General features: G+C 41.2%; 1 protein-coding gene across 5 annotated transcripts in view; it reads left to right on the top strand.

Annotated features, from left to right (window-relative positions):
* Positions 1-27,564, top strand: part of LOC140726374 (serine/threonine-protein phosphatase 2A 55 kDa regulatory subunit B gamma isoform) — a 276,820-nt gene that overhangs the window by 161,643 nt on the left and 87,613 nt on the right. For 3 of the 5 annotated variants that reach the window (XM_073042661.1, XM_073042663.1, XM_073042662.1), the window contains 3 exons: positions 9,875-9,972; positions 12,276-12,441; positions 17,274-17,386. In XM_073042661.1, the coding sequence (XP_072898762.1) occupies positions 9,875-9,972; positions 12,276-12,441; positions 17,274-17,386 (377 nt within the window). Of the gene's footprint in view, positions 1-9,874; positions 9,973-12,275; positions 12,442-16,149; positions 16,181-17,273; positions 17,387-27,564 lie in introns of those variants that run through there. The other 2 variants (XM_073042665.1, XM_073042666.1) reach the window with 2 other exon arrangements.

The raw sequence follows: 27,564 nt of genomic DNA, 5'->3' as shown, positions 1-27,564 counted from the left end.
ATAGCAGAGACTGAGACACATGAGAGCAGGCTGAAATAACGGAAGCAACGAAAGCTGCGTTCGCACACGTCCGACTGATCCGGCCCGCATGAAGCTGCATTTTGCTCAATCCGGCCCGTGACCTAAAATGAGTTTAACACCCCTGCGATAGAACCATAGAACATTACAGCACAGAAACAGGCCTTTTGGCCCTTCTTGGCTGTGCCGAACCATTTTTCTGCCTAGTTCCACTGACCTGCACCTGGGCCATATCCCGCCATACACCTCTCATCCATATACCTGTCCAAGTTTTTCTTAAATGTTAAAAGTGAGCCCGCATTCACCACTTCATCTGGCATCTCATTCCACACTCCCACCAATCTCTGCGTGAAGAAGCCCCCCCCCATGTTCCCTTTAAACTTTTCCCCCTTCACCCTTAACCCATGACCTCTTTTTTTTTTTCTCCCCTGGCCTCAGTGGAAAAAGCCTGCTTGCATTCACTCTATACCCATCATAATTTTATACACCTTGTTATTTGCCTTGCAGCTGTATTTTCTGTAGGTTTGTATATTAAGAGTTTAGGTTTGTTTCTGTACAGTGGTGCAGTTATTGACTTAATAGTTCTGATGTCTGGAATAGCAATCTGAATTCAGTAAATAATTTGGAACTGATCTAAAAAAGCACCTTTTATTTAGTAGTGACAAACACAAGACCATGTTGTTGTACAAAACTAACTAGTTCACTAATGTACCTCGTGAGAGGAGATTTGCCATTCTTAGACAATTTCAAGTTCCCGGTTAATGACATCTCTAAAGACCTATCCTGAGCCCAGCGTATTGATGCAATTACAATGAAGGCATGTCAGCCGCCATATTTTAGTAGGAGTTTGAGGCGATTTGCTATGTCACCAAAGACTCTAGGATATTCCGATGTACCATGGAGAGCATTGTAACTTGTTGCATTACTGTTGTGTATGGAAGGGCCACTGCACAAGATAGGCAAAAGCCACAGACGGTTGCAAGCTCAACTAGCTTCATTATAGGCACTAGGCTCTCTAGCAACAAAGACTCTTCAAAAGGAGAACTCAAAAAGGTGGGGTCCATCATTAAGGGGCCCCATCACTCAAGCCATGCTCTTTTCTCATTGCTACAATCAGGGAGGGGAAACAGGTGCCTGAAGACAAGCATTAAATGTTTTAGGAACAGCTGCTTCTCTTCCATCACAATCAAAGTTTTGAACCGACAATAAACCAATTCATGGACATAACTTCACTATTTTTTATGTGTGTACGTATATAAAGCTAAATATATTCCTTATTGTAACTTATAGTTTTTAATGTAGTGCACTGTACTACTGCTGCAAAACAACAAATTTCATGCCATGTGTCCATGATATTAAATCTGATTCCGTCTGACTTGCACCTGAACACAGACCCAATTCAGTGATTTACTCAGTTCTCAGAAATGGGTGTAAAAGCCAATCAGTTCAAGATCAGTGAAGGAGAAGCACTGTTGTTTTTGTGGTTTTGTAACATGTCATGAGAATGATTTAATGTAACTGGAAGTGGAGCTTGATAAATTATAAAACATAGTTGCCTTCCACATTTAGATAAAGGAATTTAAGTATCTACAGTAACAAGCTGACATTGTGTGTTTAGTGAGTATTTTTGTAAATTCACTTTTGGGTATCTTCATGTCATTGATACCACCAACATTTGTTGCCCATACCTAATTATCCTTGAGAAGGGGTTGTTGAGCTGCTGTGTTGAATCACTTGAGTTCTTCTGGTGTTTTTCACTGCTTCTTGCATTTAAACCAGTGACGATTGAAAATTTGGAGTTGGTTCTGAAAGAAGATGGTGGTATTCCTATGTATCCTCTGCCCCTTAATATAGGTTATGGGTTTAGGAAATACTTTTGGAGAAGCCTGAGCAAGTGACTGCTGAGCATCGTAGAGATGGGGCACCCTATTGAACCACTTATTCCTTCCACTACTTGTGGTTTTAGTGGACCGTCGCATTCTGGATGATGCTGAGGTGATTTCCATCACATCTGTGTCTTGCAGGTGAAGGCCTTATTGGGTGGCGAATCACTCTCAACAGGAAACCCAGCTTCTAAGTTGCTCTTGTTGCTCTGAAATTTGTGTTTATTCCTGTTGATCTTCAGGTCCAGGGTGGTGAGGTACTGTAATGGTATTACTACTGAATGTCAATGGCAGGTGTTTGGACTTCCTCATTATAACACAGCACTGGGCTTGTCAGTAGTGTTGGATCCTGATGCTTTTGTAATCTAAAGTTTTTTTCAGAAGTTAAGAATGAGTCATATAATGAGTTGCTTATGATTGTTTTATTAGCAAGAGCAAAGGTGAAGGGAGAAGAAACACGGTGAGAGAAGAACAGGGCAGGCACAATAAAGACTCTGTATTCTGGTTAATATTATCAGTGGAGTTTTGGTATTAGACCAATCAGATAGCCAGATTCAAGTAATATGATACCTATCATTGAAACCAACAAGTTTCCAAAGAGGCAACTGTAACCACTGAAAAGCTCCCTGAATGATTACATGTAGAGTTGATTCCAATTAATTGGGCCATCAGTTAATTGGAACAGCTGCTTATTTGAGACAACTCTTAAAGAACAAAAACTAATTGAGGAAATAGCCAGGATTCCCTTTGTTTATTTGGGACACTGCGCAACTTAATTGGGACAGGAGAGAGTTGCCCAACTGTTTCTAATTAGTGCCAGTGATACGAACTTGTGTGGCTTTTAGGCACTGCACAATGCTTAGAGCGAGCAGTTTTATAGTGTCAGTTGTGTGTGTTTCTCTTCAAAAAGCAGTAATATTTATCAGTGATAGTTTGTGAGAAATAAGCAGTAAGACAATTCAGAACTGTTTTGGTCACCGCAGTTTCAAACATTCAGGCTTTAACAGGTGGGAGTGAAAATGAAACTATTTCACTACTTCAAGTTAGGAACTAAGAAGAATTTGAAGGTATTGGAAATCATCTTGATTGTTAACATGGAAGTGAAAGTTAGGAGGACAGTCATCGAAAACATCATCCTGATGAGGGATCTTGGCCCAAAACATCAACTGTTTGCTCTTTTCCATAAATGCTGCCTGGCCTGTTGAGTTCCTCTGGCATTATGTGTGTGTTGGCTGTAAAGAACACAGTTGCATGTTGGTTGTCCATTGAATCTGGTGATGATAATGAAACCTGTGCAGGAGGGTTTTTAAAAGTGTAAAGTGTAGTTGTCCCAAGTTGTTGTCTACCTTGCTTGCAGTGGATAAGCATAACTTTATCATGCCCTTTGCTCTCCACCAAGTGCTGAAGAAACACCTTCTTGGCCTTTGGATCTCGCTGTTGATCTCATCACCCAGTATCCCTTAGTTGACCACGTGCTGCAGTAGGCATGTCTCCATTATGAGGCCAGTTGATTTAGCCCACCTGTTGAAGCAGCGTACTGGTGTGTGGCTGCTGGTGTATGCAGACAAATACTTGGAGCTGTGTGTCTGATGGGGGATCAGATTTGAGTGAGCTCCCTAGAATGGGTATGACAAGCTCTTCACCAGGGTACTACCCATCCCTGTATACCCCAAACACGGCAGCATACAGACAGACATACTTTATTGATCTCAAGGGAAATTGGGTTTTGTTACAGTCGCACCAACCAAGAATAGTGTAGAAATATAGCAATATAAAGCCATAAATAATTAAATAATAATAAGTAAATTATTCCAAGTGGAAATAAGTCCAGGACCAGCCTATTGGCTCAGGGTGTCTGACACTCCGAGGGAGGAGTTGTAAAGTTTGATGACCACAGGCAGGAATGACTTCCTATACACCAGATTAATTCCTCCATCAATACCTATTAGGTACCAGTACAGTTTTATAGTACTCTAGTAGCACTGGTGGTGTTCCAATTTTTCTGTATTTCATTTAAATACATAATTTGTCAGTTAGTTAAGCAGTAGTTCGTTTTTTCAAAATTCCTTTTTAACTATTTCCATATAATTTCAGCTAATTGGAGCAGCTGCTTAATTTGGCCAAAATGTGTGGGTCACAATATGTCCCAATCAACTGGAATTTACTGTATATAGGTGATTATATAAAAACCAAGCATAAGAAAGTTAAACTACAAGAAAAAGTAACAACTGTCAGTCCAATCCAACAATAGCTACAACAGGACTTGTGCTGTAGATTTTATTTTGCATAAAATTCAACTCAGTGATGCTGAATATTTGTCTTGGATATTGTGTGATTGTCTCCCTAATTTCAGGATCATTTGCCTTCAATATCAATGATTTTTCTTCAATGATTTTTGTTTTATTTCCTGTGGAATTTTCTCTGGTGCTTTACTATATCAGAGAAGGGTTTAATCCTGATCTTGGCTATTGTCTGTGTTGAATTTGCATGTTTGCCCTGTAACTGTGTAGGTTTCCTTTAGATACTCTATTTCCTCCCACATGTTAAATGTTTAGTTGGTTTCAGCTGCCGTACATTTTTCGTGGCGTGTACATGGGCAATAGAATTAGGGAGCAGTTGTTGAGAACATGAGGGGAAAATGGAAAGTGGAGATACTGTAGGATTAGTGGAATAAGTGTTTGACGTTCTGAGTGGACTGCAGCCTAGGGCCTGTAATCTGTGACAGGAATTGAGCTAACTGAAGAAATGGCAAAAATTTTTGTAAATAATTTCATGTCAAATAGAAGATCTTGGATTCTTAGAAAACAAATCTTAAAAACAAAAATATGGCTCATTAGAAAAAAATCAATTTAATGTTTCAGCACTGAGGTGAATATTGTACAATATTCCTTGCGTATTTTCAAAATGCTGAATTATTTATGACCACTGCAGATGATAAATGATAGAGCTGCACTACAGTAATTTTTAAATCTTTGTTTGCTTTAAAGTGTCATTTCTCATCTCTGTAGCTACTTTACCATTCATTATCAATAAGACCTTGACTGAGAGGAGACGATTAAGGGGTTGGATATTTCATGCCATAACTATACAGGCCTTGGACACTACGTGCAAAACTCAACTGTGTCCAGGATATTTCAGGAACCAAATCAGGTTTGTTGCCACAAACGTGCTGTGAAATTGGTCTGTGGCAGCAGCACAATGCCAGACATAAAAATTAATGTAATTTACAAAATCATGCTGAAGACAAATAATGAGATGGTGTTCATGGATTTGGGAATTGTTCAGAAATCTGATGATGGAGGGAAAGAATCTGTTTGTTGACTGCGTGTCTTTGGGCTTCTGTGCCGCCACCGCCGCGATGGTAGTAATGCAAAAGCAGCACGTCCCAACTGGCTGAGGGTCTTTAATGATATATGCTGTCCTGCCAAGAGGCCGCTGAAGACTTAGGGCAACATTTTGCAAACTGCTTACAAAACTACCAGATAACCTACTCGATATACTTCTGAACTATGATATCTACAATCTGCAGCCTATAATTTCCCTTCAAGAAATGTACTCTTGAGCCGTCTAAATGAACAAGCAATGAAGGATATGATGAACTTGACTCTCGAGAACACTGGTAGTCAGTCACTGGGAGCAGGCATTGAGGCATGAGATCTTAAAACATACCTGTGCTCAGCTCCACTACTGTGCTTTGATCTTGCTATATGACTTAATTGTCGCAGAGTGTAAAACGAGCCGGTGTTCTCCGTGCCAGCCAAGTTTCCCCACCTGAACCCGTCGTCTGACCCGTCTGCCTCTCCTTGCTACTGCCATCTGGTGGGAGGGACAGGAATCTCGGGCCCCACGCCGCTAGGTTCAAGAGCAGATGTTGCCCTGCAGTCACTGGCTTCGCTCACCTCAGTGCTGAACTGACTCCACACCCTTTGAGGACTCTGCAGTTCATGTTCTATGTCTTACTGGTTTATTTTTTAATTGCACGATTTGTCTCCTTCTGCTCACTGAACGTTTGTCGGTCTTTGTGTGGCATTTTTCATGGATTCTGTTCTTGTGTTGTGGCTGCCTGCAGGAAGATGACCCTCAAGGTTGTATACGGTATACATACTTTGATAACCAGTTTGAATTGTGATCTTGGAGCCACTTGATGATATCCTCCAGCAGAGGATTGTGCCAGTGATGGGACTGATTGAGTCCTTAACCCTGTGCAGCCTCTTGTGATTCTGTGCTTTGGAGACTATACCAGACTGTAAGGAAACCAGCCAGAATGTTCTCAGAGTGCAGGGGATTCAGTGCACTCAGCCACTTCACGATGGGAAGAAAAAAAAAGTTTGAAGATTTGCATTTAGTTGTGTCTTATCAAGATAAGGGAGTAAAACCCTTGACCAATCAGTGAGACCTGAGTTGAGCTTCTTCATCATATCGCTGCAGTAGCTGATCTTAAGTTTCCATTAAGTATGCAAAATTATATTTATTTTGTGTACACTAGGACATCTAGAGCCCTCTGAGTTTAACAGATTTGCAATGGCTTACCCAGAAATTTATTGTTAGTTTAAAATGTTCAAACCTTTGTAATGAAACCATATCCTAGTTCTAGAAGACACGACTTCTCACCATTCTTAATCCATCTTTGTTGAATATGTCACCCAATAATGGATGCCGTCTTCCCCAGCATCAAGACAAATTTGTCACCTTTTTCCCTCTTCTGCCTTACACCCACTGGCATGCCAACTTTCATTGTACTAAATTCATAGCAAACAGTTTTTGATATTATACATGATCATTAAGAAATCAAAAGTTTCTAAATCCATCATTGCAAAATTACATTTGAATATCATTTAGTAGCACACCATTACACTATGTAAAATTACTGAAAGTAATCAAAATTAACATAGTATTACTGCAGGCAGAGTTTCTTGCCACTTTTGTTTTTTTTCCCCACAAGTCGCTTTCATATTTTTCAGCATTCTACTGCCTTTGATTTTTTTTTAGTTGTGGACCACCTGACTCCAATTCTCATCTCCTTTTATGGCTTTCATATTTGTAAAGTGTTTATTTTCTTCTAAGGCTTCTCCTCTCTTTGTGTTGCACTGTATGCCAGAGGTACTGAGATTGGCTCCTCTTCTGGATTTGTCTGCTTCCCTGGTCATTTCTTTAACATCCAAGGCACGCCCTGATCCTTCTGTCTCTCCTTCCAACATAAATGCCATTATGGGTTTCCATGGTGACAAAAATGACACCTATGGTCTGGAGCTCATTAATGTTGATAATAAGCACTGATATCCTGATGGTGTGGATGATATGAATTCTCCTCTATTGCCTTGAGGCTTGAAGTAATAGGTTTCTGTCCTCTGTCAATATTCGTAACAGTGAAGTTTGTATTAAAATATTTTTTTTCTGTTCATTTTCAAGTAAATAATTGGTTGCTTTTGATGGAAATCTTTTGCAACTGAATCAGGGACAATCTAAAAGCTTTGTTCAGTTTTTGTTTTTGGAAGTAAATGATGCTTCTCACAAGTAACAATTCTAAAATATATACTTTATCAAAAGTACGACCCAAAGCTTCCTCAGAATGTTAATAAACGTTATTTGTTGTTTGCATTCAGGATGAATTTTGTATTCTGATTCCAGAGATGAGTCTTGAGATAATTTTGGATTTTGATAATGGTGCAAAAGGAGCTATGTTGTAGCCCTGGTGAATAGGCATCACAGATTTTTGCATTGGATGTAGTGTTAGGTTAAAGTTGGTCTGCTGTTGACCATCTGGTACTAGTAAATTTCAAGCTTCCAGTGAATGGTGCTCACTCAGTAAATGTTGAAGGCTTTCCAAATGAAATTTTAAATTAAAAATAAAAATATCCTTCCTCTTTGTTCACCTTGGCATGCACTATGTAAACATTCAATGTTAAATAGAAAAATATATTAATGTTGGCATCTGCACAAATGCTTCAATTGTCCTCCTTTAAAAAAAGTTGTTTATGTTCTGTAACTCCAGAACAAAAACTCCTTGCAAGAAAAAAAGATGAGAGATAAAGATGTGTACTTTGTCTTACTTTAACGAGACCTGCATGAATGATATGTTGGTGTGATGACGTATGCCATTTACATACTTTTACAGGTAACTCACAAAGCATTATGTATACAACCAAGAATGTTTAATCAAACATATTTTCAATATTATTCAAATATTACTGAAAAAGCCAAGCCAGTATCCAGTTCTATTTTAATTAACTCAAGCAACACAGTTGGGTTACATGCAAAACTCTGCAGTTCTTGTCATACCAGAGGTACTAATTCATCATGGGCCTGATATCTAACAGGGGAAAGAGTGACTATAGAAGTCCTCAACATGGGTTCCCATCTTCATAAAGTCTCATGGCATCAGGTGAAACGTGGCTAAAGAAGCCCCTGAGTTACCACAGAATCTGTGCTGTCCCATGGTGGAAAGGTTGGGAGAAATATTAAATGTAACAAGGACATGGAATGTAATTTTCCTCGACGACTTCAGTGTCCATCACCAAGAATGACTTGGTAGCAACTGAATGGATTGAGTTGGCTGTGTTCTGAAGGATGTAGCTGGCAGCCTGGGACCACAGCTGATATTAACTGAAGCAACATGAGCGGTGAACTCGTTCAGCATTATTCCTAGCAAACCATGTGAGGTACATGCATCTGCAAATGATAGAGGCCAACATTACACAGTCCTTGTGGAGTCAAAGTTGTGCACATGAAGGAGCCCTCCATTGTAAAACGCAAACACGAGGAAATCTGCAGTTGCTGGAAATTCAAGCAACACACACAAAATGCTGGTGGAAACCAGCATTTTGTGTGATGCTGCCTGGGCTGCTGTGTTCCACCAGCATTTTATGTGTGTTGCTTGAGCCTCCATTGTGTTGGGTGGCATGTCATTAATATTGTATGGGATTGTCTCAGAACAGATATGACAGCTCAAAAGTAGGCATTTGCGTGGTCTTGGGGGCATCAGGAGATTCAGGCATGCTCCCCATCTGTAACTTTATGGTCTGGCATATCCCTTGCTCAGCTGTTGAAGTAGAGGATCAGTGAGGAGAGCACAGGGGCTGGGAGCATCACTTCTAAATTAAAATCCATGACAGAGAGCAAATGTACTTCAGGAGTGAACTGGTTCTGTACTTGTATGCGTTGTTCTCAAATTGTGGCTCCATTCGATAATTCATTTCAATCTGACCATGATTCTGCTTCACCCCTCAACCATTTAAAATCCTACATTAATTATCAGGATTTAGTTTTTAAAAGAAACTCTCAGAAATGTGATTTTTTTTTCCATTTTGAGCAAGTCCTCTGTAAAATGTGCTTGTTCAGTGTGCTACCTTTTTTTGTTGACATAGTAATTTTTAAGTCCGATTCTAATTGTTCTAAGTCGCAGAAAGTGATATATAAAAAGAGTGCAAAAGAGCTAAGTACTGAGATAGTGGTCATGGACGGGGAAGAAGCTGTTCCTAAATCATTGAGTATACATCTTCAGGCTCCTGTCCCACCTCCCTGATAGCAGTAATGAGAAGGAGGCATGTCCTGGATGGTGAGAGTCCTTAACGATAAATGCTGCCTTTTTTTGGGATTGTGCTTTTTGAAGATGCTCTCTATGGCACCTATGATTCGTTAATTTTTATTAATAACTTCTCATTTATTATTTCTCCCCTACAATGAGGAGGTGATTGTTAGCACAACAAAATTAATAATGCAGTTAAGAGCCATCATCAAAATTTCAATGTTCCAAGGATATCAATGTCACTCAGCATGTCATCACTGTCTTTGCTCTCTTCAAATGAGTAACTTTGGTCTGTTTTGCTTGAATGGAAACTAGTCTTCAAATCTACTGAAACATGTGCTGTGCATCTTAGTTCAAGTGTATCACTTTAGTGTGTGTAAGATGAATAAATGTACCTTTTGAGTTCCAACTTGGTTTTAGTTTGAACTTGTGTTTTCATGTCTTCCAGCTGATATCATTTCTACTGTAGAATTCAACCACACTGGAGAATTGCTGGCTACAGGGGACAAGGGGGGTCGTGTTGTAATATTTCAGAGAGAGCAAGAGGTAAGCATTGACAAATTGTAAGACAGTACTCCATTGCCATTTCTGGTGTCTAATTCTTTTGAATGATATTACATTTATTCCCTGAGTGCAGTAGGTGAAACAGTTGATTAAATTCCCTCTCATGAATTCTGTGCGCTGAAGCTTGCTTCTGTGACTTAGAACAATAAATATTTTGCTTTAGATTGAAAATGTATTTAGCCTTTCCTAGTAATATACACACACAATGCTAAAGGAATTGAGCAGGCCTTGCAAAGAATAAATAGTCCTTACTATGGAAAAGAGTAAACAGTTGATATTTTGGGCCGAGACCCTTCATAGGTCCTGATTTTGTGTGTGTGGTTTTGATTTCCAGCATCTGCAGATTGCCTTGTTTGGTTTGTTTTCCGAGCTTAGTTTATTTGACAAGTTAGCAACCTGAATGAGAGTGAAACTTGGCTAGTTTCTTTCCTGAAAGCAGTGCTCACATTAATTTTCAATGTTTGTTAAAATACATGAATATTTTTCACTTCAGTTTGTTCTCCACTCTGGGAAATATAGATGAAAATTGGTTATGGTGAAGCTCAAAACAATGTTCCCAATTTTTTTGATAATGTTAATACCTAGTTTACTGAATTGAGTTCAGGTTTGGTACGTGATTCAGAATAGAACTCCAAAGGTTCATTTTACATGTTCCATAGTTAATCATCTAAATGCAACCTCAGAGCCTTCTCTGAGAATGTGTAGGTGGCCTGGAGAAATTTTCCTTGCGTTCTACAGAATTTTGAGGGAAATCTGCTGTGTGGCTTGACTCCAAAAAAAAAGTAATTGAACATTTTGCATATTATTATTTTGTAATTCAAATATACTGATTTAAAATGCAAGGTATCAATCATAGATAAAATACATCTGCAAGATATTTTCCATTATGTAATTGGATAAAGGTCTGAATATTTCATGTTTAGAGGTCCCAGTGCAAAATAAATTTTCCATTAAACCAAACAATCTGCTTGGAGTAACAATCAGCAAAGGAACTGGTTTGCATCACTGATAGGAATTTCACAGTTTTTTAATAGATGTTGCTAGCAACAATTTTATCAAGTTCAGGAAATGATAAGGTAGCAATGAAATTAAATAAAAATAGGCAAAACAATTGCAAAATGCTTAATTTCCCCAGCACTAAGTTTAGTGCATTGGCAGCTGTTGGCTTGTTTTCTTTAGGAATTCCTCCATCCTTCCAGTTCTTGTGAAGGGTTTTCAACCTGAAATGCTTGTTTTTCCTCTTTCCCTGACCAGCTGAGTGTTTTCAGCATTCTGCTTTTTAAGATTTCCGTTGTCTATAGCTTACTGATTCTGTGTAACATTCTTGTTTGTCGGTAACATCGTTATTAACGAACTGTTGCATTCAATTGAATCAGTTATATTCTTCAACACACCATCTCCTTTTCAGCCACTCATTTTCTCCCCTGAAGATGCAAACTTGAGTTGGAATAGGGGCACCTGACCAGTTTTGCTCATCTGGTGTCTCATTTTAGCTGATATTTTTGGCATCTTTTCATCGATTATGAAGTACATCCAAATGACCCAATTTTAGCAGCAGTTAAAGAATAGTATTTCCAAGTGTAAGAATGGGATGACTTTTTCCCTCAAAAAGTGTTGTGAGGCCATTAACTTGTATAACTATTCAGTCGAGATGAATTATCAAAGTTGAGAATATTCTGGTTTGTGTTGCTACTTCCTTCCATCAGATTACTGAGGGGCTTTCCTACAATCCAATCATCTATGGTCTACAAAATTCTAATTTGTCATGGCTCCTACACTATAGCTCTTGATCTATGGACGGCGTGCAAATGCTTTTCACTGTACCTCAGTACATGTGACAAAAATAAATCAACTAACAGATCAGGTTTGATTCCAGATCGCTGAAGCATTGCAGCTACTGCTTTATCGGCTAAAAGGTAGTCTTTGGGCACACTCGGTATATATTGGCTCTGTATCAATCCCGCAAATTGCTATTTCTTAACACTTACCCATAATCCATATACTTAAACGATCGTTTTATTCCCTCTATTTTCTCCCCTCAACCACCTGCACTTGCGGCAACTTACAGTAGCCATTACACTAACAGCTTGAACACCTCCAAAATGTGGGAGGAAGCTAGAGCCTCTGGAAGAAATCTTTGTTCACATGGAGAGCCTGCAAACTCCACACAGTCAACACTAGCGGTCACAATTGAAAATTATTAATAATGCTGCTTTCCCCTGGCCAAAAGTATTCCTCTAATCTCTTCTGTTCACCTTTACAGTTACTGTTTCTTTTCTTTTTAGACAAAAAGCCAGCCTCACCACCAAGGTGAGTATAATGTTTACAGCACTTTCCAGAGTCATGAACCTGAATTTGATTACTTAAAAAGTCTGGAAATAGAAGAAAAGATAAACAAGATTCGGTGGCTGCCGCAACAGAATGCAGCCCATTTCCTCCTCTCTACCAATGGTGAGTGAACTCAGACTCTCTTCCTTCGATTTTTCTGCCTGGTGGTGTTATCCTAGTGCAGCAACTTCAGGTTGGTCAAATAGATTCTGAGTACCTTTCTTTTTTAAAGAAATTAGATCTTTGAAACTGTCAAATCATACAATCTACTGAAACACATGGATCATTAGGCACTCACTTACATTGATTCCATTTTATTCTTCTCCCTTCCTCATCATTTTGCCCCAGATTCGATCACTTGTAGACATTAAAAGAAATCTACTGGCCAGTTAACCTACTCACCCGTACACATTTGGGATATGGATTTGGGTGGAAACTGAACAACCCAGAGGTCATGGGACAATGTGCAACCCACAGAGCTCTTGTTTGTTTATTGAGATACAGCGTGCCTTTAAATTGGCAATCCACCAATTTAATCCTAGACTAATCATGGGGCCACTTATAATAACAAGTTAACCTACCAACTGGTACATCTTCGGATTGTGGGAGGAAGCTAGAGCATCTGGAGGAAAGCCACGTTTTCACAGGGAGAACGTACAAACTTCTTAAAGGCTGCGTGGGAATTGAACCTGGATTTCCTGTACTGTAAAGCGTTGTGCTAACCACTACACTACCATGTCACCCTACTGTCCGCTACACTATGCCTGTGTGTATCTGCAGAGTGTACCACAAATACAGTGTATTGTGTTAACTTTCCAGCATTCCTTCAGTAACACTACCAAATCTTCACCATCTTGAAGGCCACAGGATTTGAATTAAAATGGATATTTCCACAACGTGTCACGCTCTCTGCTTGAAATGTATAGCCATTTCTTAACTATTGCTGAACCAATATTCAGACACTCCCTCTCCTGGACAATTATGAATGAGTTTTAAATGCTGGTCTTGCCATTACCCCCACCCCTTGTATTTAATGTATGGTGTGAGATGTGGGATATATTTTGCTGCTTGTTTTATGGCCTTTGAAACATTACTTTGTACAGTTAACCTATTGCCACAGAACAGGAGTGCATACTGTACGGCTTTCACCCAAAGAATGAATTGGAATCAAAATGGAATGGGAACTGGAGTGATAGGACTATGGATGGGACAGTTGGTATACAAGTGGATGCAATCTGTAGCGAGACTGAGGAAGGACAGGCAAATGATGGGGCAAACTTGCAGTCAGTGGGATTAGTTGAAGTGTGAGGCCAAAATCAAAAGGGTGATGAATACGGGACTGAAAATGTTATATTTGAGTACATTCAGCATATGGAGTAAGGTAGGCGATCTTGTAGTGTAGTTAGAGATTGACAGGTATGATGTTGTGGGCATCTGAGTCGTGGCCGGAAGATACTAGTTTGGAGCTTAACATCCAGTGATACATCTTGTATCACCAGGACAGGCAGATAGGCAGAGGAGGTGGGGTAGCTCTATTGGTTCAGAAAAAATGAAACCAAATCAAGAATAAAATGACCCTGATGGATGTTACTGTATAGCGAGCCTCTGAACAGTAGCCAGGATATGGGCTACCAATTACAATAGGAGTTAGCGAAAGTGTGTAAAAAGGGAAATGTTGCAATAATCATTGGAGAAAATTTGGTTGGTGCAGGATCCCAAGCTAAAGAATTTTTAGAATGCCTACAATACGGCTCTTTGGGGCAACTTGTGGTTGAGCCCCACTTGGGGAATATCATTTCTGGGCTGGGTGTTATGTAATGACCCAGATTTGATTAGGAAGCTTAAGGCAAAGGAACCCTTGGGAAAGTGATTATAATATGAAAGAACTCGCCCTGCAGTTTGAGAAGAAGCTAAAATCAGACGTGTCTGTATTACAGTGGAATAAAGGGAATTACAGAGGCATGAGAGAGGAGCAGGCCAAAGTTGATTGTAAGGAGACACTAGAAGGGATGACAGCAGAACAGCAATGGCTGGTGTTCCTGGGGGAAATTGGTAAGGTGCAGGAAAGATACATCCCAAAGATGAAGTTTTCTAAAGGGAATATGAGGCAACCATGGCTGACAAGGGCAGTCAAATTCAGCATAAAAGCTAAAGAGAAGGCCTATAATTTAGCCAAAATTAATGGGATGTTGGAGGATTGAGGAGCTATTAAAAATCAAGAGAAGGTATCTTTTAAAAAAAAAAGCCATAGAGAAAAGATTAAATATGAAGAAAAGCAGGTCAATAATGTAAGAGGATACAAAATGTTTTTTTTCAGATATATAAAAAGTAAAAGAGATGAGAGTGGATAATAATGCTGGAAGGGAATAATGGGGGACAAAGAAATGGCAGATGAACTGAATAAGTATTTTGCGTCAGTCTTCACTGTGGAAGATGCTGGCAGAATACCAGAAATTCTGGAGTGTCGGTGGGGGGCAGGGTGCAGAAGTGAGTGTAGTTGAAGTTACTAAGGAGAAGGCATGAGTGGAATACCAGAAGTTCAAGAGTGTCAGGGGGCAGAAGTGAGTATAGTTGGGAACTTGGAGGAGCTGAAAGGTCTGGAGGTAGATCAGCAACATAGACTCGATGGACTACATGGCAGGGTTCTGAACGTTGTATCTGAAGAGGCAATAATAATGATCTTTCAAGAATCAATAGATTCTGGAATGGTTCCAGAGGACTGAAAAATTGCAAGTGTCTCTCCACTGTCAGAAGGGGAGGAGGCAGAAAAAAGAAAATCACAGACCAGTTAGCCTGACTTCAGTGGTCGGGAAGACGTTGGAATCCAACATCTCATTAAGGATGAGGTTTCGGGGTACTTGGAGGCACATGATAAAAGAAGAGAAAATCAGCATGGTTCCCTTAACGACAAAGCTGTCATAGTTTTGAAAGGGGAATCTTGCCTGACAAATCGGTTGTATATTTTTTTTTGAGGAAATAACAAGCAAGGTAGATGAGGGAGAATCAGTGGATGTTGTGTACTTGGATTATCAGAGGGCATTTGACATGCTGCCGCACATGAGGCTGCTTAACAAGATAAGAGCCCATGGTATTACAGGAAAGGGACGAGCATGGAGGGAAGCTTGGCTAGCTGACAGGATACAGAGTCGGAATGAAGGGGATGATTTCAGGTTGGCTGCCGGTGACTAGTGGTGTACTGCAGGGGAGGGTGTTGGTACAGCTTCTTTTCATGTTTTATGTCAATGATTTAGATGAAGGAATTGATGGCTTTGTGGCCAAGTTTGAGGATAATATGAAGATAGGTGGAGGGCAGGTAGTGTTGAGGAAGCAAGGTGTCTACAGAAGGATTTAGACAGATTGGGGGAATGGATAAAGAAACAGCAGATGGAATATAGGGTAAGAAAAGGAATAAAGGTGTGGACTGTTTGTAAATGCAGAGAAAATTCTAAAATCAGAGGTGCAGATGGACATGGGAGTCTTCGTGCAGGATTTCCAAAAGATTAACTTGCAGGTTGAGTCGATAATAAGGAGAGCAAATGTAAGGCTTGTGTTCGTTTCAAGAGGACTAGAATACAAAAGCAAGGATGAAATGCTGAGGGTTTAAAAGGCATTGGTTAGAATGTCCTTGGAGCATTATGAGTAGTTTTGGGCCCCTTATTTAAGAAAAGATGTGCTAGCATTGGAGAGGTTCCAAAGAAGTTTCACATGAATGATCCTGCGAATGAAAGGATTAATGTTTGAGGAGTGTTTGGCTCTGAGCCTGTACTGGAGTTTAGAAGAATGAGGAGGGATCTCATTGAAACCTTTTTAATATTGAAAGGCTTGGGTAGAGTGGATGCGGAAAGGATGTTTCCTATATTGGGTGAGTCAAGGGCCAGAGGGCATAACCTCAGATTAGAGGGATATCCATTTAGAGCAGAAATAAGAAGGAATTCCTTTAGCCCAGAGGGTGGAGAATCTGTGGAATTCTTTGCTACAGATGGCTGTGGAAGCCAAGTTGTTTGGCTATATTTAAAGTACATGATGATTGTTTCTTGATTAGTCAGGACATCAAACATTATGGGGAGAAGGCAGGAGAATGGAGTTGCAAGGGATAATAATCAGCCAAGATGGAATGGTGGAGCTGACTTGAGGGGCCAAATGATCTAATTCTCCTTCCATCTGATGGTCTTGCTGCTTGCACGTCATTCCTGTAATGAGTGAACAGAATTGAACACAGCACTGCAGTCGAAATGGGATCAATGCTTTATTAAGGTTCAATGTGACTTCTCTGTTCGTGTTGACAAAGCTAATGATTGCTTATGCTTTCTTAACCTGCCTGGCATATATAATAATTTAAACACCCCTCCCCGTCCCTCTCTTCCTGCACCCCTTTTACAACAGGAGTCTTTGTTTCTTGGAATCATTTTTATTTCCAAATAGATATTTTTCAACATTGCTTCTCATCTGTGACAGGTTTGCTCATTCTATCAGTTTCTATCCTGCTGTGGTTATTATTAAGCTCCACATTTCACAAAGCTGCCAAATTTTGTGTTATCTGCAAATGTAGAAATGGTCCCTTTTAGCCAGTATATATTCAGTAACACTGCTGTTCTATGGCACCTGATCAAAAGCTCTGGAGGTCCTGTGCACATGTTGGGAATTAGTGTTCAACTGTTCCTTGTTCTTTTGCCAAGAAACTCACCTTGTGCCTAAACTGGAAACACAAGTTGTTGTGTGCTCTGTACCACTGCCTGACATGGGTCTATAAAAGCCATTATCTCAAGTGTTCAAGCTGCAGATGATGCTTGTATTTGTGGTGATTCACTCCATTCAGATAGTGTCCATTTGGTCGGCTGTTTCAGCTGATTAGTGAAATAATGCAGTGCATGTGATATTGAAAAAATGTGCTTCTCCTGTTATGCAGCTCTTATTGTGCATTGCTAACCGATTGTAATGTACTCTGGTTTGCACAGATAAAACCATTAAATTGTGGAAGGTCAGTGAAAGGGATAAGAGGCCAGAAGGTTATAACCTCAAAGATGAAGAAGGTAGAATGAAGGATTTATCAACAGTTACAGTGTTGCAGGTGAGCAACTACTTCACATGTTTAGCAGACTTTTAACAAGTGGTTATACTTGTTATACAAACTTCATTATGTCTTGATTAAAAGCAGAACTGAACCGTAACATCTTCCTTTAAGAGATTTTGAAACAGTGTTGGAATGGAGTTGATCTCATTATCTTGTAAAATGTGTAGCATGATTGTGTTCATGAAGGAATTACCTTTTCCAAGAGAAACTACTTATGTTGAGATTTGTTTTCCCTTTGTTAGCGCAGTTTATGCACTGAGACCAAGGAAAACAGCCATACACAATATTGAAACATGAGAGGGCTAAGTAACATGACTCTGATCAGGTTAAAACCTTTCAAATTGTTATTGAAGAATGTTTTCTAAAATGTGTTGTTGCAGTTATGTATATTGTCCTCGTATCCCTCATGATATGGTTCTATGCAGAATCTGAAACCTGTTTGATTTCAATGGATTATAGCCCAAGTAATTAGAAGCAAGGGAATTATTTATAGCGTTTGATGTTTTAAGTAATGCCAGACCCTGGAAGACATTACAAAGCATCCCTCTGTGTATTGAAAACAGATGGCATACTTTTCAGAAGATGGACAAAAAAGGCCATCCAATGAGATGAATCCAATTGTAGACTCATCTGATTCAGTTTGCCTGAATGAACCCTCAACAGATTGCTTTTGCAGTTTATTCACTTAAGTTGTCAACCTCTAAATTGACAATTATATTTTAATGTGCAGACCTCAAAACAATAGTGAATATCCTAATCTGGTCGTCTGCATCTGAGAGACAAACACTGCCACGTACTTATGCAGGCAAGGATTGACCTCTTGCCTACTTGCCAGCTGTCTTGCAAAATTGCTGCTCATTGAGATTCGTAAACAACATCTCCCTGTAAATGAGTAACTGTTCTTTGTGTGGAGCTGAGTAAACTGCACAAGAATTGTGGGGCGAACAAAAAATACTTTGGCACGTGGTGCATTTTAAAGAGCAATAACAAAATCATGTTTGAGGCCAGCTTGCTCTGGGCTTTATTTTAATTGTTCATATTCTGTAGTCTGCCTCCTAGCTATTTTTAAGGGTTTTTTTGGTGACATGAAACACACTGGAGGTTAAATATTAATACTGTATGAAGTTGTTTAGATGTAATTTTTTTTGCCCTGGAAGAAGCACTTGAATGTGGTTGTGCAGGGAATCAGGAGCCTTGAAATTAAACACGTTGCTGCACATGTCAGTTGTTTCAGAATGAAATTGATATTTCAAACTAATCACACTTGATAAAGTGATATCCTAGTTTTATCCCATTAGGAGCAAGGTATATTAGAATATTGGTTCAAGAATTTTTCTTTCTTGTTTATTAATGTGTTTGCAAATCTAATCTAGATTTTCTTGGTTCAAAGTAAATTTATTATAAAAGGACATGTATGTCACCATTTACAACCCTGAGATTTGTTTTCTTGTGGGCATTCACAGTAAATCCAAGAACCATTATAGAATCAAAGAAAGACTGTACCCAATGACAGACAAGCAACCTGTGTGCAAATACAAAAGAAAGAAATAAGCAATAACTATTGAGAGCATGAGCTTAAGAGTCCTTGAAAGTAAGTCCATAGTTTGTAGGAACTATTTAATGATGGGGCAAGTAGAGTTGAATGATTTTATCCCCTCTGGTTGAAGAGCATGATGGCTAAGGAGTAATAACTTCCTGAACCCGGCAGTGTGGGTCCTAAGGCTCCTGTACCACCTTCCTGTTGGCAGTGGCAAGAAGAGAGCATGACCTGGGGCGTGGGGCCACTGATGATAGATGTTCCTTTCCTGTGGCAGTTCTCCATGTAGATGTGCGTAATGGTGAGGAGAGCTTTACCCATGATGGAATGGGCCGTATCCACTGCTTTCTGTAGTATTTTCAGTTAAGGGCGTTGGTGTTTTCATACCAGGCTGTGATGCTCTTCACAACATATCTACAGAAGTTTGTCAGAAAGTTAGATGTCATGCTAAATCTTTGCAAACTCCCAAGGAAGTAGAGGTGCTGCCATGGTTTCTTTGTAATTGCACTTGGGTGCTGAGCCCAGAACTGATCCTCTGAAGTGATGACACCAAGGAATTTAAGCTTGCTGACCCTCTCCGCCTCTGATCCCCTCAATGAAGACTGTCTCATGAACCCGTGATTTCCTCTTCCTGAAGTCAATAATCAGCTCCTTGGTCTTGCTAACACTGAGTGAGAGGTTGTTGTGGCACCACTCAGTCACATGTTCAATCTCGCTCCTATATGCTGATTTGTCACCACCTTTGACAGAGTCCTTTGACAGAGGTGTTGTCACCAAGCTTAAATATAAGAAGATATAGACAGCAATTGATTCAGAAAATTAAGTACCTTGAAGTTCAGTAAGATTAGATTTTTTAGGCACAGATTAGCGTAAATATTTGGAAATTGAATTTGTGCTTAATTTCATTGTTCACATAAATCATATGTGATGAAAAAGCCATTTCCAGATTGCTTGTCAGTGTAAAGCTAAATAAGACACAATATTATGGCAAGTTACAGTTTTGAGAGCAAGTCCTTATTCAAAAGCTGTTTTTAATTATGAGGGGTGATTGACAAGTTCGTGGCCCAAGGTAGAAGGAGTCAATTTCAGAAAACCTAGCACATTTATTTTTCAGCATAGTCCCCTCCTACATTTACTCACTTAGTCCAGCGGTCGTGGAGCATATGGATCTTGGATCTCCAGAAAGTATCCACAGCAGGGGTGATTGATAAGTTTGTGGCCGAAGGTAGAAGGAGATGAGTTATACAGCTCTCGTTGCATGCACATGCAGTTCAACTCTTTGAGTGATTATGCAGAAAGTTTGAAGTTAATAACTCATCTCCTTCTACCTTAGACCACGAACATATGAACCATCCCTGATGAGTTATTTAGCCATTTCCCTGAGTGGGGTGAGCAGAATGGATCCTAAATGGGGCTGCTGAGTTGTGGGTGCAGCTGCTGAAGTGCTCTTCCTGCCTCATTCCAAGAGCTCAGCGACTGACACCCACCATCCAATGTGCAGCTGGTCACTAGGGGCTTGCAGACCTCACAACCCTGCCCCCTTCTCCACTTGCTGATCGCCATGGGACTGCAGTAAATCTAGATGTTATAATGGACTGCCTTAATAGAAAACCCCTGTGTGTGACTTTGTTTAACGAGGGGAGGCTGATACATGGGCTGGCACCACATGATCCTTGGCAGGTGGGTGGGGTTCAGGGTCAATGGGATGCAGTGCAAGGTGACTGACCATTTACCGTTGCATTCTTTCTCCTCCACTGGCGTTGTGAAAAGTCCTCATCTTCCACCAGCTCCACCAATGCGGTCTTGGTTGAATCGGTCTTTGTTTGGAGCCTCTCTCCCTTGACCTTACTGCCAAGCATGACCCTACCAGAAGCTAAACTCCTCCAGACGGCGTCGCTCTTGGGATCTCAGGAACTCACGAGCCTCTCCATCATGATAAAGTGACAACCCTCAGAGAAGGATTTTACTTGGGCATCAGTCAGTAGAACTGAGGCAAGAGTAGTGAGGTAATGGACATCATCTGGATGACATAAGGGGAGGTCTTTGCTGTCTTGAGGATAAACCCCAAGGGCCTAATAAGGTGTCCCCTCAGACCTTGTGAGAGGCTAGTGCAGAAGTTTCATTGGCTCTAGCAGATGTACTTAAGCTATCCTTCAATTCTCTGGCACCTCCCCCATAGCTAAGAATATTTTATGTTGTCACATTGTTTCAGAAAGGCTCTAAGAATCAGCTGGGAAATTATAGTCCAGTGAGTCTGATATCAGTCATGGATAAATTATTCAGAAGGTATTCTAAGTGATAGTAAGCATTTAGATCGACAGGGCCTGATTATGAATAGTCATTATGGGTTTGTGCAGCTCATGTCTAATAGAACCTAGAACAGTACAGCACAGAAGCCAGCCTCTTGGCCCATAATGTAGTGCTGAAACAATTAAATTAGTAATGAAAAGGCCACCTAAATTAATCCCTTCTGCCTGCACATTGTCCATATCCTTCTGCTTTCCTCTCATCCATGTGCCTATCTAAACGTCTCTTAAAAGTCCCCAATGTGTCTGCCTCGACCATCCCAGGCAACGTATTTCAGGCACCCGCACTCTGTTTTTAAAAAGAAAAAAAATTGCCCCCAAGTCCCCTTTGAATTTGCCCCCTCTCACTTTAAATGCCTGTCATCTGGTCTTAGAAATTTCTACTCTGAGAAGAAGATGCTGTTACTCTGTCTATGCCTCTCATGATTTATAAACCTCTATCAGATCTCATCTCAGCCTCCACTGCTCCAGGGAAAAAAAACAACCCAAGTTTGTCCAACCTCTTGTTATAGCATGTGCCATCTAATCCAGGCAGAAAACCGATAAACATCTTCTGCACCCTCTCCAAAACCTCAACAGCCTTCGTTTAATGGGGAGACCAGAACTGTATGTAATACTCCATATGCAGCGTAACTAGAGTTTTATAAAGCTGTAGCATAACCTCCTGACTTTGACCTTAACAGTATATTGTCTCTTCACATTTGACCTACCAATGTGCAACATCTCAAATTCAGCAGGGTTAATCTCCATCTGCCATTTCTCCAACTGTATATTCGACTGATCGATATCCCGCCGTTTTCTTTGCCAGTCTTCTATGCTTTGCACAACACTATCAATCTTCATTTCATTTGCAGACTTACTACCCTTTGTCTTGAGCCCATTGCCCCTACTGGGCAGAGTCTGCCAACAACAGCCTACCAGGGTCCTCCATCCTGACCGAAGGTTAATTGGCCCTGTGACTTCCACTTTCAACACACGAGTTTGTATGTCTTCTAAGCAAAGATCAATCCCCTCCCAGGAATGAGGTCTTTGGAGCTTCCATTGCTGTTTCTGTAGCTTTGGGTTATTTGGGATGAGGTTGCTAGCCCCATGGTCAGTCCTCTTGCTTTTTCAGCCAGGCTAGGGTTTACTAACCACCCATGTACATTTTCATCCAGGTCATCCAGATAATTACAAACAACAGATGTTCCGATACCGATTCCTGTGGAACATCACTTACAGATCTCCAGCTAGCTCTCTTTGACCTCTACCCTCTTTACTATGGGCAAGCTAGTTCTGAATCCAAACTGCCAATTCATCATGGATCCCATGCTATCTAATCTTCTGGATGAGCCTCCTATGAGGGAGCTGGTCAGACACCTTACTAAAATCCATACAGACAAAATCCAGAGCACTGCTTTCATCAATCACTCATGTCAACTCTTCAAAAACTCAACTGTTAGCAAGACACGACTTGCCTTGCACAAAACTATGCTGGCTCTCTCTAATTAGGCCATAGATTTTCGTAAATTCATAAGTGCTATCCTTAAGGATTCTCTCCTGTAACTTCCCTACCATTGATGTGAAACTCACTTATCTATAGTTTCTATGATTATCCCCGGCTTCCTTCCTGAATAATGCAACAGCATTAGCTACTTGCCAGTCCTCCAGGATCTCACCTGTGGTGAGAAAGGATTCAAAGATATTGGTCAAGGCACCAGCAATTTTCTTCTCTGGCCTCTCTTAAAAACCTTGGGTATATCCCATCAAGTTCTGGGGACTTATCCACCTTAATGCACCCAGCACCACCTCTTCCCTTGTCTCCATCAAGATGGCACCTGCGTACAACACACCTTTGGTCAACATCTTCTGGATAAATCACGAAACCATCTTTTTTCACTTTTGTTTTCCTTTTACATTTGTTTCTCATCTTGGACATGATTCTGGAACTGTTGGAGCCCGTGTTTTGCTGTTCAGAGATCATTTAGGGGCTTCAGTGCTCTGAGTCTCCAAGAGGATTCTAGGAGGTGGAAGCAGCATGCGTGGACCTCGTAGTGGGTGAGCTATAGGGCAGGGTGCAAGCCGATGCTTGGCTTCGTTTCACAGAGTATAGCTTCCATTGCTCGCTGATTGAAGCGATGAGGGAGGTTGAAGCATCAAAACGATTGCAGTGGGCGAGCGATGGCTGCTTGCCTTTTGATTGGTTGCTCCATACTGGAGAAGGGAGAGCCTGCTGCTGCACTCGGAGAGTATTCCCCAGGTTTTTTCTGCATTTTGTATGTGGACTTGGACTATAGTCCCTTTTTTTTCTAGTCTTAGAGTCCTTATATATTTTTTGCCCAATCCTCATTTTTTTGTGTGGGTAGAGGGATATGGAGGACAATATGGATGAAACATTTTTGTTCATTTTCTTTTGTGCAGGAGGAAGGATTTGGGGGTTGATGCGCCTGTTCCAATTTTATTCGTTTTTTTTGTGGGGAGGTGGGATTTGGAGGTTGATGATCATGCTTCTTTTCTTTCTTGGTTTCATGGCTAACTGGAGAACTGAAGAATTTTAGAGTTGTAAACTTTGATAATAAATGAACCTTTGCACCTCAATGATTTAGCATATCAATATGCTTGGCATTAATCTCCATATTCTCCATGTCTTCTCTTTGTTAAATAGTGATTTTTAAGTAATCATTAAAGACCTCACCCACATTCTCTATATCCAAGTAAATGCTTTCCCCTTTATCCTTGAATGGCCCTATCCTCTCCCTAAGTATTCTCTAATCTTAATGTAAGCATCAAATGCCTTGGGATTCTGGTTAATCCTACTTTAACTGGCCCCTCCTGGCTTTCTTAATTCCCTTAGTTTTTTTTTCTGACTTGTTTATAATCCTCAAAAGCTCTGTTTGATTCTCAGCTTTGCATACTTAAACTTATTCTTCTTGACTAATTTTATTTCCTCTCTTACCTTACCATCCTTGCCCTTCCTCTGACTGGAACATACCTGTCCTGTACTTTGTACAGAAGAGTCAATCCTGCTGAGTTTCTCTAGGAGTTTACCAAGAAGGTTAATGAAGGGAAGGCAGTGAATGTTGTCTCCAAGGCCTTTGACTAAGTTCTTCATGGGAGGTGGGCCCAGAAGGTTAAGTTGCTTAGCATTAATAATGAAGTAGTCAAATGGATTTAATATTGCCTTAGTGGAAGAAGCTAAAGGCTGGAAGTAGTGGCTTGTCTCTCTGACTGGAGGTCTGTGACTTTTGGCGTGCCAGTGACTGGTGCTGGCTCCATCATTGTTTATCATCTATATTAATGATTTAATATAAACTATATCAACAAATTTTCAGATGACACCAAGATTTTGTGGTTTCATAAGCAGTAAGGAAGGCTATCAAAGCTTGCTGTGTGATCTGGAGCAGCTGGCAAAATAGGTTGAAAAATTGTTACTTGGAATTTAGTGCAGCAAGTGTGTGATGTTGCACTTTGACAGGACAAACCAGGGAAAGTCTTACAGTGAATGATAGGGCAGTACGAGACGTACAGTAGAACAAAGGGACCTGGTAGGGCAGTACGAGACGTACAGTAGAACAAAGGGAGCTGGTAGGGCAGTACGAGACGTACAGTAGAACAAAGGGACCTGGTAGGGCAGTACGAGACGTACAGTAGAACAAAGGGACCTGGTAGGGCAGTACGAGACGTACAGTAGAACAAAGGGACCTGGTAGGGCAGTATGAGACGTACAGTAGAACAAAGGGAGCTGGTAGGGCAGTACGAGACGTACAGTAGAACAAAGGGACCTGGTAGGGCAGTATGAGATCTGCAGTAGAACAAAGGGACCTGGTAGGGCAGTACGAGACGTACAGTAGAACAAAGGGAGCTGGTAGGGCAGTACGAGACGTACAGTAGAACAAAGGGAGCTGGTAGGGCAGTACGAGACGTACAGTAGAACAAAGGGACCTGGTAGGGCAGTACGAGACGTACAGTAGAACAAAGGGACCTGGTAGGGCAGTATGAGACGTACAGTAGAACAAAGGGAGCTGGTAGGGCAGTACGAGACGTACAGTAGAACAAAGGGACCTGGTAGGGCAGTATGAGATCTGCAGTAGAACAAAGGGACCTGGTAGGGCAGTACGAGACGTACAGTAGAACAAAGGGACCTGGTAGGGCAGTATGAGACATACAGTAGAACAAAGGGACCTGGTAGGGCAGTACGAGACGTACAGTAGAACAAAGGGACCTGGTAGGGCAGTACGAGACGTACAGTAGAACAAAGGGACCTGGTAGGGCAGTATGAGACGTACAGTAGAACAAAGGGAGCTGGTAGGGCAGTACGAGACGTACAGTAGAACAAAGGGAGCTGGTAGGGCAGTAGGAGACGTACAGTAGAACAAAGGGACCTGGTAGGGCAGTACGAGACGTACAGTAGAACAAAGGGAGCTGGTAGGGCAGTACGAGACGTACAGTAGAACAAAGGGAGCTGGTAGGGCAGTACGAGACGTACAGTAGAACAAAGGGACCTGGTAGGGCAGTACGAGACGTACAGTAGAACAAAGGGACCTGGTAGGGCAGTAGGAGACGTACAGTAGAAGAAAGGGACCTGGTAGGGCAGTACGAGACGTACAGTAGAACAAAGGGAGCTGGTAGGGCAGTACGAGACGTACAGTAGAACAAAGGGAGCTGGTAGGGCAGTACGAGACGTACAGTAGAACAAAGGGACCTGGTAGGGCAGTAGGAGACGTACAGTAGAACAAAGGGAGCTGGTAGGGCAGTACGAGACGTACAGTAGAACAAAGGGACCTGGTAGGGCAGTACGAGATCTGCAGTAGAACAAAGGGAGCTGGTAGGGCAGTACGAGACGTACAGTAGAACAAAGGGACCTGGTAGGGCAGTACGAGACGTACAGTAGAACAAAGGGACCTGGTAGGGCAGTACGAGATGTACAGTAGAACAAAGGGACCTGGTAGGGCAGTACGAGACGTACAGTAGAACAAAGGGACCTGGTTGGGCAGTAGGAGACGTACAGTAGAACAAAGGGACCTGGTTGGGCAGTAGGAGACGTACAGTAGAACAAAGGGACCTGGTAGGGCAGTACGAGATGTACAGTAGAACAAAGGGACCTGGTAGGGCAGTACGAGACGTACAGTAGAACAGAGGGACCTGGTTGGGCAGTAGGAGACGTACAGTAGAACAAAGGGACCTGGTTGGGCAGTAGGAGACGTACAGTAGAACAAAGGGACCTGGTAGGGCAGTACGAGACGTACAGTAGAACAAAGGGACCTGGTAGGGCAGTACGAGACGTACAGTAGAACAGAGGGACCTGGTTGGGCAGTAGGAGACGTACAGTAGAACAAAGGGACCTGGTTGGGCAGTAGGAGACGTACAGTAGAACAAAGGGACCTGGTAGGGCAGTATGAGACGTACAGTAGAGCAAAGGGACCTGGGGGTGCAGATTTATAATTTCAGATAGATAGGGTCATAAAAAGAGCTTTTGGCACATAGGCCTTCATAACTCAGGGAATTGACTACAGGAGCTATGGTGTTATGTTGAAGTTGTATGAGACGGTGGTGAGGCTGAATTTGGAGTATCGTGTGCAGTTCTAGTCACCAATTTGCAGGAAAGGTGTCAATAAACTTGAAAGAGTGCAGAGAAAATTTACAAGGATGTTGGTAGGACTTGAGCACCTCAGTTGTAAGGAAAGGTTGAATAGGTGAGGGCTTTATTCATGAGAGGGCAAGAGAATGGGGTGTGATCTTATAGAGGTGTAGATAGGGTGACGGCGTGCAGGTTTTTCCTTTCCGGTTGTGTGAGGAAGAACTAGAAGTCAGAGGTTTAGGTGAAAGGTGGAACAATTGAGGGGAATCTGAGGGGAGCTGCTCAGAGTGGAGAATGAGGAAATGGTAGATGCAGGTGCAATTGTAACATTTGAGAGAAATTTGGATATGTACATGAATGAGAGGGGTATTTAAGTCTGTGGTCCAGGTGTTGGCAGATGGAACAAGTCAGAAAATAAAGTCACATAGACTTGATAGGCTGAATAGCCATCTTGTGTGCTGTAGTGCTCTGAATCTAGTTTTAACAATTACTACCTACTTCAGCAATCAGATCAAAAGGTTTTGAATTTACTTTATTTTTCTAGGCATGGGGTAGAACTATATATAGTTTAATGAGGAAGGAATTGTGGCTGATTCTCCAGGAAGAGGGGGCCTTGAACATATGAGGCTGCTTCTATCATTTCAGATTCATACATAGGAAGTCAATGTTCTTCTGAAAATGAAAATGTACATTTAAGCCCTAGTGCTGCACAAGGAAACGTGTCCTATTTCTGTGTGGGCTGCTGGGGATTGATTTTCTTAAGTACAGAGTGCAA

Source organism: Hemitrygon akajei, chromosome 4, assembly GCF_048418815.1.
Source record: "Hemitrygon akajei chromosome 4, sHemAka1.3, whole genome shotgun sequence".
NCBI lineage: Eukaryota > Metazoa > Chordata > Chondrichthyes > Myliobatiformes > Dasyatidae > Hemitrygon > Hemitrygon akajei.
This window is presented reverse-complemented; position numbering and strand designations above follow the sequence as displayed.